The 12094-nt window shown below is 39.2% G+C and overlaps 1 protein-coding gene across 1 annotated transcript in view; it reads left to right on the top strand.

Annotated features, from left to right (window-relative positions):
• Positions 1-2679: 2679 nt before the first annotated feature.
• hdac11 (histone deacetylase 11) overlaps positions 2680-12094 on the top strand; it is a 31846-nt gene continuing 22431 nt past the window's right edge. Inside the window, exons 1-6 of the mRNA XM_076750738.1 lie at positions 2680-2915; positions 3364-3423; positions 3546-3694; positions 5195-5295; positions 6359-6475; positions 10183-10225. Of these exons, the coding sequence (XP_076606853.1) occupies positions 3389-3423; positions 3546-3694; positions 5195-5295; positions 6359-6475; positions 10183-10225 (445 nt within the window). The 5' untranslated portion in view covers positions 2680-2915; positions 3364-3388. The remainder of the gene's footprint in view (positions 2916-3363; positions 3424-3545; positions 3695-5194; positions 5296-6358; positions 6476-10182; positions 10226-12094) is intronic.

Raw genomic sequence — 12094 nt, 5'->3', positions numbered from 1 at the left:
TGGCTCCAAAAGTGAGTAAATCCCCATAGACCTCCATATTAAATTGCCCAGCTTTACAGCGAAATGAAACATGTTTACAGCGTGATACAAAAAAATGTTTTGGTCTCTCTAATTTCCCAGTTCATGAGAACTGTACTGGGGTGAATTTTTATATAAGTCACTTGTTTCAATTACATTAAGGCTTAAAATTCTGCAGATTTATGGACATGGTCTCTTTGAGTGACAGCTAGCCACTAGGTTTCAGCAACCTGGCTCCATTCCGCCCACTTCACCTCCATGCACACTCCATCTCTTTGCCCTTGTTTTGATTAGCTGTGAGTTTGGTGGAGTCAGGCACTACCAAGATAGCAACAGCCAGAGTCACTGACACTGAGCAATGGCTCTTCACAAACCTTTACGTGGCATTACAGAGACCACATCCATGTTTTGTGCAGTCTATGGTTTTGCGCTGTCACCATCGCATTGTGCTCATAAGACAAGTAATGCATTTCTTCCAGGCAGCTGACAACTCACCTGCAGCACAGGTGCTCTTCATGCACTCTGTGCACCTACACTCAATCCCACACTAGTTGTTACTAGTTGTTACAAAGGTATAAATGGCAAACATAGCAAAGTAAAAAGTAGATTATTGGATCAAACAATATACTGGAGTCAAGAGTAGAAGTACGGTTTAATAAAAGAAAAGAACAAGCAAAGTTTCCTTTCCTTTAAAAAAAAAAACAACTTTTTTTACTCATATGCTTTACTTGTAATGTGTAACTACCAACCCCTGCATGTTAGTCACGTGCATGTCTGAACCAGACTACATATTCTATCATCATGAATATTATAAACCGCACTCCCTCAAACCATCAGACATTAAAAGATACAGTGCATGGTGCCAAGGTGAAATACTGCAGCCATGTAACACTAAACTTCCCATTTTTCCATGAACTACAATATGTATAATATGTGCATAGATGTGTGAGATTGCACCTACAGACTCAAACAAAGCTGACAAAATGACACAAGTGAAGTAAACTTCACCAGTGTTTAAGCTTAGCTCGCTTAAGTTTGGTTTGGATCCAGGATTTATTTTCAGTGGTATGACGGTGAAGGAAATAATGGTACTACATACCCTAGGCCCCAGCATGGAGACAGACCTTAAAATCCTTCAAAGAAGTTTGTTCCTATACACAACTTTGAAAAGTATGACAGTTGGCTGAATAAATAATTTGAAAGACTATTTTTTTTTGGACCTGAAACAATATTGGAGCGACAACGGAAATAAATGTATACTTTATTGTGATATTCTTAGCATTTTGGTAGATGTGTGTGATTTTATGTCCGTTTCATCATGTCACATAAGCTCAGTTTACTAAGCCATATTACTTATCTAACTTTAACTAAGCATTTCTATGGCAATGGGGTATTCTGTTGAATAGACAATTCAAAACTGCAAAGACAAGGTCAAAGGTTAAAGCAAACAAAATAAATGATTTGTTTTTGCCAGTTTAAAGCCTTAAGTATTGAGGCACTGGTTAGTTTTTTCTTTTTTTTTTTTCCAGCACTGTGTATGAATATCACAGCAATTATCCATATGCAGTATTTTCCACTCCTCGTATAGGGACTGAACATGAGCTAAAAATATACCACAGGCCACAGTAAGGTTACTGTTGTTTCACTGTCCTGCAGACAGGAAAATAACTGAGTTTTTTCAGATTTTCAGTCCAGCAGAGAGATCATGCTTGTCCTCACTTCAGAGGCAGACCATCTCTACCGCCGTACACACGCATTAACATATTATGCTATTTATAGATATCTGCCTCTTCAGCTGCCAATGGGCAGGATTACAGAGTCATCCAATTCACAGGAATTACAGGTAACATTTTGCCTGTCTGTGCCTGCATTGCAGTGGTGAAAACTATGCTGAGTGAATTCACTCTGTTACAAAAGAGCATTCAGGGGAGTTCTTATGGGGAATGGCACATTATTGCACATACTGAAATCAGATGAGATAAAACTTTATTGATCCCTGTGGGAACATTCGGTGTGTTGCTGAAGTAAAAGTAAAAGCATTGTATTCTTCTTTCTCCCTTGCTAAATCCTCACTGCACATTCTGTCATAAGGTGAAACTTTGATGATCCAGCTGGTGAAACTGTTCCTCTGCTGCACCCTGCAAAAGTGCTGTAGCTGTGCAAGGAAAAACAAAATGAAATATGCGAGACAAATATGAATGGATGGGAAATATGTGGGGAGGTGAAACTGATTAAGTAGCTTACAAATATTACAAGCTCTGTGACTGCTTATTTAATACAGATTAGTAGCTTATATGGAAATGTGTGCTGTACTACAAATAGAAAAATGACAAAAGGCAGGCAGGGACTAGTGGAGCCCTTATGAAATTACACACTGTATTATAATTATATACATGGTTAGGCCTGTTAAATAAGATTTAATTACTTAGAATTGGGTTAAATAAATGCATTTTTGCCATGGGCCACTATCATCAGTGGTGGAAACATTTACTTGCACCTTACTTTAATATTTTAATAACATGATACTTTATCTTCTCTGTACTTCCACACTACACTTCAGGGGGAATAACTGCATTGTGCCGTTTACATTTGTAAGTGAAAGTGAAAGCGTTTTGGAGCGCGTTTATTTCGCTTTAAATCTCCGTGTGCGCTAACAACGTAACTGACAGAGCTTGCGCACATCCTACGTACGCATTCTACGCTGCAGTGGAACAGGAGGGAAAAAGGGTACAGTCAAAGAATCCGTGTAAAGTAAAGACGTTTTCCTTTTATTAACGAGCTATTGACTAATAACCCAAGCTGTCTCCTGTCGGGGAGGACAGACACTGACAGTCTCCAGAGACTATTTATTTCCAGCGGCGATTCGGTGACCAGCGTTATTCCACATACAGTAGCAGGTGAGTCACGTCGGCCGTCGCAAGTTTTTCTGTTCACCAAAACGGTTCCAGGCTGGTTTTTCAGTAGCGGTGTATGAAACAGCTTCTCTTCAGCGCTTAAACGACCTGGGCCCAATCATTCAAGGCATCCACTCTCGTGTTCGGACGCAGTGTGTCCGCTGACACCTATCCTTATGTCGTTGCGTCGTTGGAAATACACACATGGCACTGCGCATGCGCCAACCGAGCCAGCCTGTTCTGATTCATGTAGTTCATCGTCCCCCATTCTTGTTATGCAGTAATTTGGATATAATGTCATTTCTGCACTCAGGCTGCTAAATTAAATCATCCTTTTTTCGATATAATATTTAATCATAATTATTTGTCATGAGAGTTGCTGTCAATAGTTTCAGTAGTTACAAATTAATGATTTTCATTGTCAGTTGGTGATCTTTACTCTTCTCCCCAGATGAAAGAAGCAATGCCTGAAAAACATGTCTCACAAAGAAGATAATGAAGGGAAAAGGAGGTGAGCAGCACAGGCATGACAGTTCCAGTAGTGCTTATTAGACCACTGGGGAAATCACCACATGTAAATGTAATGCAGCAGTGTTGTATTGAACAGCTTTTTTTTTTTTGACTTTCTTTCAGCTTTCACCACAGTCAGTTGTACACCGACATCCCACGAACATGCATGCCCATTGTGTACCACCCAGACTATAACATCACCTTCATGGGCCTTGAAAAGCTCCATCCATTTGATGCAGGGAAGTGGGGGAAAGTCATTCACTTCTTGAAAGGTAAGCGAATGACAAACAGACGGGGAGGACATCTCCCTGAGCTGATGTATTTGGAGTTCCTCAGAGTAGTTCAGAGAGATACAGAACAAAGAGGAGAGAGTGGAGAGGTGAGATGTAGTTGCTGGAGAGGGGAACTGCAGAGCAATAGAGCACAGATAATTAGAGAAAACTCCCTCTGGGACTGTGTACAGGTACAGGAGATGAGGCCCAATGCCAAGGGAAAACTGTCGTTGGCTAACTGGCAAGACTTCACACGAGGCTGTTGTCAAATTGCACCATGGATTGTCTTTGCTGTAGAAAGTGCTGTACACAGCTTAATGAATTCACAAAACTTTCAGAAGTTAAGAGTGCAGATAAAGAACCGAGCTTCTGCTGTCACAGGAAAACCAAACCCTTGCAAGAAATTGATAAAAAGTGGATGATATTGCACATTTACCAGCATATTTAGAAAATCCTTCAAAGGAGTATGTTGTGTAATAGATTTTAATGAGCCCTATGTGTTACATTCAAAGTCAGAGGCTGATGTTTTATTTTCTTAAACAGTAGAGCGTAACAACCCTCCTGTGTTCCAGTAGTCTGAGAAAAAAACAAAACAGTCCCGAAATTAAGCACAAAATGTCAGAATCTTAATGTAGTAATAGTGTAGATGGCTTTACTGTTGGATTGGTTTTTTGAGCATAGAGCGTTGCCGAACCTGGCACGGGTCTCGAGAGATTTGTGAAATGTGATGTCCATGTTAACGTTGTTATGGTCATCATCTCAACATGTCCTCCTGCAGTCCTAATTGCAGGGTTAATGTATAGTCTGTGCGTGACTTGTGTGTGAATTATGGTTGGCGCTGGAGCTCGACTAATACTGGGTCTTTGAGGCCAATACTGATAACGATATTTAAGAAAAAAAAACAGATGTTCTTGAAATAACGCTGCATTTATGTTTTTTAACAGTCAAACGTTTTGATGAAGACCCCTTACATCTGTATATTTAAAAAAAAAAAAAAAAATAGGTTCCAAGTAAATACACTTGTCAGTGCCCTCTGGTGGACAAACTGTGTACTAAAGACTTCAGACATACTGTATGTTTGCCATTTCTGCACTGCCGTCCATTGTTACTTATGGGCTGACAAATATGTATCCACATGCCAGTACGGTGTATTTATTATGAGCTAAAATAATATTGATCATGCCAATGTGTTGCTCAGGCTCCAGTGCCTCTCCTCCTGGGCTCCGGAATGCAAATGAGTTTTTCACTAATAACAATTCAGATGACTGATGACATCTTGGTTCAGCAGTGCTATTTTAGTAAAACCCACATGCACTTAATACCAAGCTGAGGACGCTGAATTGTTGTGATATAGATGGCTGTATCTGTTCATTGTTGTAGGACTAGAAAGTCTGTAGAATTGGTGTCACAGTCAAAGTTTTTCGTGTAACAACAGTGTCATACTTTCATATTTTCAGTCTCAAGCCTGTTTGACCTAATCACAGAATGCCTTTGTCTCAGAGGAGAAGTTCATCACTGATGGGAACATCGTGGAAGCCCTGGAAGCTACTGAAGAGGATCTGTTGGTGGTTCACACCAAACGCTACCTAAACAGATTAAAGGTCACTTTGTTTTCCTTCAGTACTGCCAAACTTTACTGTATTTGTCTTTATGACAGCATGGCATGTTCTGCACAGTTCTTCATCTCTTCACATCTTGTTTTCCTTCTACATCTCCTTGTGTAAAACCTCGTGTTATACATGCACCGTTCAGTAGTACTGAGGAGCCAAGAGATCATCAGGCTTTTTAATTGATTTGTTATTAAAATCTGATGTCACTATGTTCAAATTTATTATTGGCATTAATGGGATTCAGACTGAACAGTATGTTTTCTGGGAGTTTCTGTGCTAAATGTTCCTTCTATTTGACATTTTTCTCATGTTGTAATGCTCTTGGTGACATAACAGAGTCCTCATCAAGATGCAGTGGATTATCCCAAATTATTCCACATTCAACTCAATCATGTCAAGCATATTCAGAGCAAAGCGCCTCTCTGAGTCCTCTGAGTCAATAAGAGTTTTTGCACTTTTAATTTATTGGTCCCAGAAGTTGATTGGGATCCATATTTGCTTTGTTTGTATTTTTCCTTCCAGAGGGGAGTTGGGAGGCTGCGGCTCAGTTGTTTGTGGATGTTTCATACAGTCAGTGGTATAGAACTGCTGAGATGAGGTTGTAAGTCTCTCATAAAGGAGTGTCTACCGCAGGAAAAGTAGAACTGATAACAGTAGTTCCATCATGTTCAAAGACTTTGTATTTATTTTCTCCCCCCACCGCTGCATACAGAGCCAAATCTCGGAGGGCTCAAGAGAGGCACCTCAGTACTCTGCAGTGAATTTGCATTATTCTGTGCTGTCAAATTTTCATGTGAGAGTCAAGGCTCAGGACTCTGTGCAGTGGCAGCATTATGTCTTTCTTTAGTCAGCCTTTCTCCACTGTTATATCCAAATCCTGGTGGGCACACATTGAAACATAATGCTTTTTTTTTTTTTTTTTTTTTTTTTTTTTTTAAACCTTATTTTCAGTCCTGAGGTCCATCTGTGATTTTGTTTGCTTCCTGAGTAAAGAGTCATAGCACAGAAAAAGGTCTCTATTCACTCTGTATAATTGTGTTTTTTCTCACTATAGTGGTCTCTGGTTGTGGCCACCATCACAGAAATCCCACCTCTCCTGTTTCTGCCTAATTTCCTGGTGCAGCGGAAGGTGTTGAGGCCTTTGCGGACTCAAACTGGAGGAACAATAATGGTAGCTATCTGAGAGCCTAATTTCCTCTGTATGTTTGTGGCTGAAAGTATTAACACACATAGACATAGACATTGACATAGACAGCTTTTATTGTCATTCAGTAGACAGCAAGTGAACACCGAACAAAATTCCGTTTGCAACAAGCTCAGCACTGAGTTGAAAAATCTTTAAATTTAAAAAAAAAATATATATATATATACATATGTGTGTGTGTGTGTGTGTGTGTGTACATATATATATGTATATATGTGTGTGTGTGTGTGTATGTATGTATGTATGTATGTATATATATATGTATATGTGTGTGTGTGTGTGTGTGTATATATGTATGTATATATATGTATATGTATGTATATGCATATATGTATATATAAAATAAACACACGACACCTATCTTCTATTATCCATACACATTTGTTAGAGGTACAAATAGAGCTTGTGTTCAAGAGACGACCACTCTCTAATAATGACATGAGCCACTACTGTCCTTGTCAAGTAATACAGCTCTACAGGTGCATTACACATTACCCATGCAGCCCCCAACACACAGTCAACATCACAGATGTGATAATTGAACATCAACTACAGAATTTTAAAGCATTTCCCCAAAAACAGCTGTTACTTTTAAGTATTTCAACATGAACTATAACTCAGTGTGTCATCATACTCTTTAACTTACCCATTGAAATTCATTATCATTAACAAGGTTAGAATTTCAGAGAAGTCTGTCTTTATTTCATGTGCAACAGAAATCTTTTTCATTAATGTTATGGAATTATAAAAATCCCATTTAGTGTGTGAACAAGTGAATTATAGTAAATATTTGGTGTCTAGAGTTAAAAAACACAGTTATTGCCCCCTGGATCTGTTCTGTGCAGAGTGTGCCAGTACCACTGCAGATCTGCGACAGTCCAAGATCACTACCTGTGCTGGAGCTCCATTGAATTTACATTTGCTGGGCCATTGCCCACCATACACTGTGTTATCTGTCAGGTAAAACTCTGCTTTTGCTGGAAACCTCCGTTGGTTACACATCTGGGTGCACGAGGCCACTATATGCTTCAGCTGGTGTGTGATGTACTGCAAGTTGGGCAGTACATCAGTTGGGCACCTGCTGAAAGGAAAGTGAAAGTAAATAGTAATGGATGTTTCTTGTAGAGTGTATTTCCCAGACATGAGGAGCAATCAGATTGATCTTGCAGTGTTGAGACAACATGCAGTTGGAGAGGTAAACCCACTGTGTAGAAGTTCTTCAACCTGTCATTATGTCAGAGTGAGAGGAAGAGGAAGTTTTTCCTCGCCACTGTCACCCAGTACTTGCTCATGATGGAATTGTTGTGTCTCTGTAGATAAAGAGTATGGTCTGTACCAGCTCTTTGTGGAAAGTGTCCTGAGACAACCACTGTTGTGATTTGGACTTGAAAATTGAACAGATTTTCTGTTTTGCAGTGGGTGAGGTGTGATGCTTGAGTCAAGAGAAAAACTAAAAGGGGAAAAAGAAGTGGGCCAAGGACTGAGCCCTGAAGTATGCCAGTGAAGAAGGTATATAAAAAGCAAAGAGGTCCTCACTATGTAACATAGCAGGTGTGGTTGGCTTGATAGAGGGAAAAGGTCTGCAAGGGTGCTAAGTCAAAGGTGGTGGTTGACATCTGGCTGCTCAGTAGATTGGACTGTGATAGGTCTGAAACCACAGAATATCTGTAGAGGCAGACATTGCCAAACACCTTTGTTAAAAAACTGTACCTGTAGTGGATTTTATCCCTGTAATTCTGTCAAATATTAGTAATATATTTTTTATTTATTTAAATGCCACAAAACAGTAGCTTGACTTTATGTCCTATAGAAAACTGAGAGTGATTATGTTGTCTTCACTTTCATGATCACTGCTTTTCTTCTCTGTAATATCTCAAATGATCTGGGCTGACTGTTTGAATTTCCGCCCACTGAAACTCTTGGTAGAGAAACTAAAATGAAGAATAAGAAATATACAGGAAGCTAATGACTTCAGACTTGAATGTGCATACAATAAGCTGATCAGTATTATGCAGAGTCACATTGCCTGGTTTCCAGTGCATCATGCCAAAGGTCTTTTCACGCAAAGAGGTGCATTCTGGATGTGATGGCTGATGGTGTCATGCAGACAAAATTAGAGGGCAATAGTAAAATATGCCTGGTACTCTTGTGTTTGTTTTCTGCAGAGCGGAGTGTCAAAGCCATGACCAGTGTGTGCATACATGCTAATGTGTGTTATTACTCATCCATCACAGAGCATATTGGCATTTACACACAATCTCCCCAGCTCATATTTCTTCTCCTTACGCGTCCTACTTGCTGAGCTCCAAAATACATGAAGAGAAGCCTCCTTTTTCATACAAGAGAGAAATCTTGATGTGCCTTAGAAAGAAATCTGTGCATGAAGCAGCATTCCTCTCATTCCATTTTCTCATGCCCCATTTCCTTGAATGTAGCTCATGTGTCTCCGCTATTAATGATTTATTAGATTGTATTTTGGCCATCAGTCCTTGAGAACAAGCTAGTGGTTTGAAGGGTTTGTAACTATATTCCCAAGAATGGCCTTTATTTGTGAAGTGTACTAGATAAGCCCTCAATGGTTTCTTAAGAAGATGAGCCAGTGGAGCAACCAGCCCGAAATGACTCCAACCTCATGCATAGCCATGCACATCAGGATTAGGTGATCAACATGTGAGACAAATACTGCCCGTCGTTCTCTTTCCTCATGAATTGTGCTCTTAGGAGTAGGTATGACTGATAGTGGGGCTTTAACAGAATTCTCTGAGAAAAAGTGAAAATGTCTATTACCACACATTGTTATTCAGGTGAACAGGTGAACGTGTGCTCCACTAACAACATTCATGTTTAAAGGAATTCAATTTAAATCATTCTGGGTAATAGACTTCTGTGCTTCCTTTTCCACTGTGAAATGAGAGGATCTAAACCCTACTGTACCAACAATTCTAAAGCTGTATTTACAAAATGTGTCTCTTTGTTTGACCAATACAAGAGCACAAGTCTAAAGATGACAACTTGTGATTTGAGGGGAAATTACAGGTCAGAACTTTTTCTTAAAGAACAACAGTTTATCTGTTGGCCCAGTGTTTCCAGATATGTTCGGTAAACCGCCAAAGGAAATGGGGAAAAAATCCTCCACAGTGAAATCTGTGATTACATTTCTTTTTAACCACACAGCTGCTGGACAGAAACACCCAAAGACCTCCAGGAGGAATTGTTTAATGTTTCTTGTTGTCTGTATGTAAATTTAAAGGCTATGTACCGTGTGTGCCCTACACGGCTGGAGGTCAGGTTTACAGATGGGAAAAACTGAAGTTGTGGTAAACACGTGCAGTATTTGAAGTGTGTTTTCTCCTGAACTGAAAAGCAGCATTGCTTAGGGACGTATTTCTAATCCATAAAGGTTTTTTTTTTTTTTTTTTTGTTCTTTTCCTGTTCTTCAGTAAACATGAGCCAGTTTATGGTGAGCTATTTGATTTGATTTACTTGTTGCTGCATTTTCTGATTTATTTGGAAAAGGTCATTTTCTATCATTCAGAAAGGGTAATAATAATAATAATAATAATAATAATAATAATAATACATACATACATACATACATACATACATACATACATAGTAATACATTCTTCTAGATTGATAGTAAAAATTTTACCAAAATAATTTGTCTTCCACAGGCAGGAAAACTGGCTGTTGACCGAGGATGGGCTATTAATGTAGGTAAGTGAGTTTTTAGTACAGATACCATCACCCATAAATAGACAACCAATCCCACTGCAACTAGTATACATTTAACTGTAATATGTGAGATACCTGTAACTGTCATTGTTCAACCTTATCTCCTACTCAGTACATTTATATACTACATTTTTTTGACAAATATGTTTGTCAGCAAATGTAATTGCTGCCTGGATTCAGCGGCAGCATTTTTTCCTATTCAAGGTATGCTGTTCTTATTGACAGTTGCTGATATGCTGTCCTCCAGGGATGAACTGACCCGATCCACTGGATTGGCATCAGCCCTGATATTGACACTGTCCTATCAGCCTGATGTGACCAATTCCCATTAAAGAGTTTTGTGTAGCTGCTGCACAGATTTTAAATTTGGGAAAAATGGTATCTGATGTGAATTGAGAGACACCTCAAGTTTACAGATCAGAATCGCTGTTGGGAGAGGAAAAAGTCCAATTTGTGCACTCTGGCTGTCCATGTTTCACCTTTACTTTCAAGAATTTAATTACAACTTAATTCACTTAGAACAAGAGCCAAAGTTTTCTGGACTTCCATAAAAGGACCTGAGACTTTAACAGGACACCAGGGGTCAGTTTCACAAAGATATTTTACACTGGTCTGTAGTGTTGGGCCACTCTTCATTTTTACAATAGTTTAATGAAAGTTGGACAGTTTCACAACAGTAAAGACTGACTTATTGTGAAGAAGTTAGTCCATCCAATCTAAGAGCCATGTTTCCATGGTAACAATCTGACCAGTGGCACCAGCAGTAGTGAGATGTTTGACATGACCCAACAGATTCAACATATAGAGCTTCTTTAAAACCCCTGAACATGGTGTGAAATCCTCGATAGCATTAAATAGTCATAGAAAATAAGCAACAATCATGTTTAAAGTTTGGACATAAAATCCTTTGGTATTTGGCTGAACTGTCAAATACTCAACTAATCTGCTTCATCGGGATTGTGAGGGTGTGATTTGATCAGGTTAACTGACAGTAACCAAGCAACCCATCAGTTGTTAGATTTACATTTAAATGTTGCGAAACCCTGATTGGTGTATGTGACTGTAACTGACATTGTTTGTTAGAAGAGCACAGAGAAAAATTGAATTACAGAAATTTCTTTTCATGTTAAATATGCAAAACTGTTCTAACTTAAGCAGAACACTGTGCCTCATGTAGGACCTCATCGATGATAGGAAGAAGCTGAGTGAATAGGTTTTCAGGGCTTTTCAATGCAGAGCATTCTGTGTCGTAAAAAGTGACAGGAAGTAAAATGATGGTGTTTGGATGAACACCCAAACATCAGCCCAGTGATGTAAAAACACCTATTTAACTCTTTACACACCAATAAAACTCTTTAAGCAGTTTTATTATTTAAATGTATTGTATTGATATTTAATTGAAGTATCTTAGTCGCGGTTGGAGTTGGACTCTTCTTGATTCTTCTTTTGCTTTCTCGTTCCCACAGAGTTGTAGAATCTCTTCCACATTCGAGGCTTCTTTGTTATTTTTGGGAGTTTTTAGATGTGGACACTGACCTCTGTCAGTCGCTTGTGGACATATGAATTAGGGACAGGCTTCTTTTCCTCCTTTTTGCTCCAACACCTCCACCTTCAGCTTGGCAGTTTCCTGGCAGAGGTCTGCGTTTTCTTGCAGGACTTTGATCTCCCTGTGCTTTTGCAGGTGGTCGCTGGCAGAGCATAGCTTTCTGATGAGCTCCAGATCTTATACCTTCTCTGAGAGGCTTCTCTGAAATCTGTTCTCATGTTTCTGAAGGGTGTCATTTTTTTCAAATTCATACTTAAGCTCAGTTTCATACTGAGGTTGAGCTTTTATATGAAACAAATTTGGAT

The sequence above is a fragment of the Chaetodon auriga genome, chromosome 2 (genome assembly GCF_051107435.1).
Source record: "Chaetodon auriga isolate fChaAug3 chromosome 2, fChaAug3.hap1, whole genome shotgun sequence".
NCBI classification, from domain to species: Eukaryota; Metazoa; Chordata; class Actinopteri; order Chaetodontiformes; family Chaetodontidae; genus Chaetodon; species Chaetodon auriga.
The sequence above is the reverse complement of the archived record's forward strand: the minus strand, read 5'-3'. Positions and strand labels throughout refer to the sequence as shown.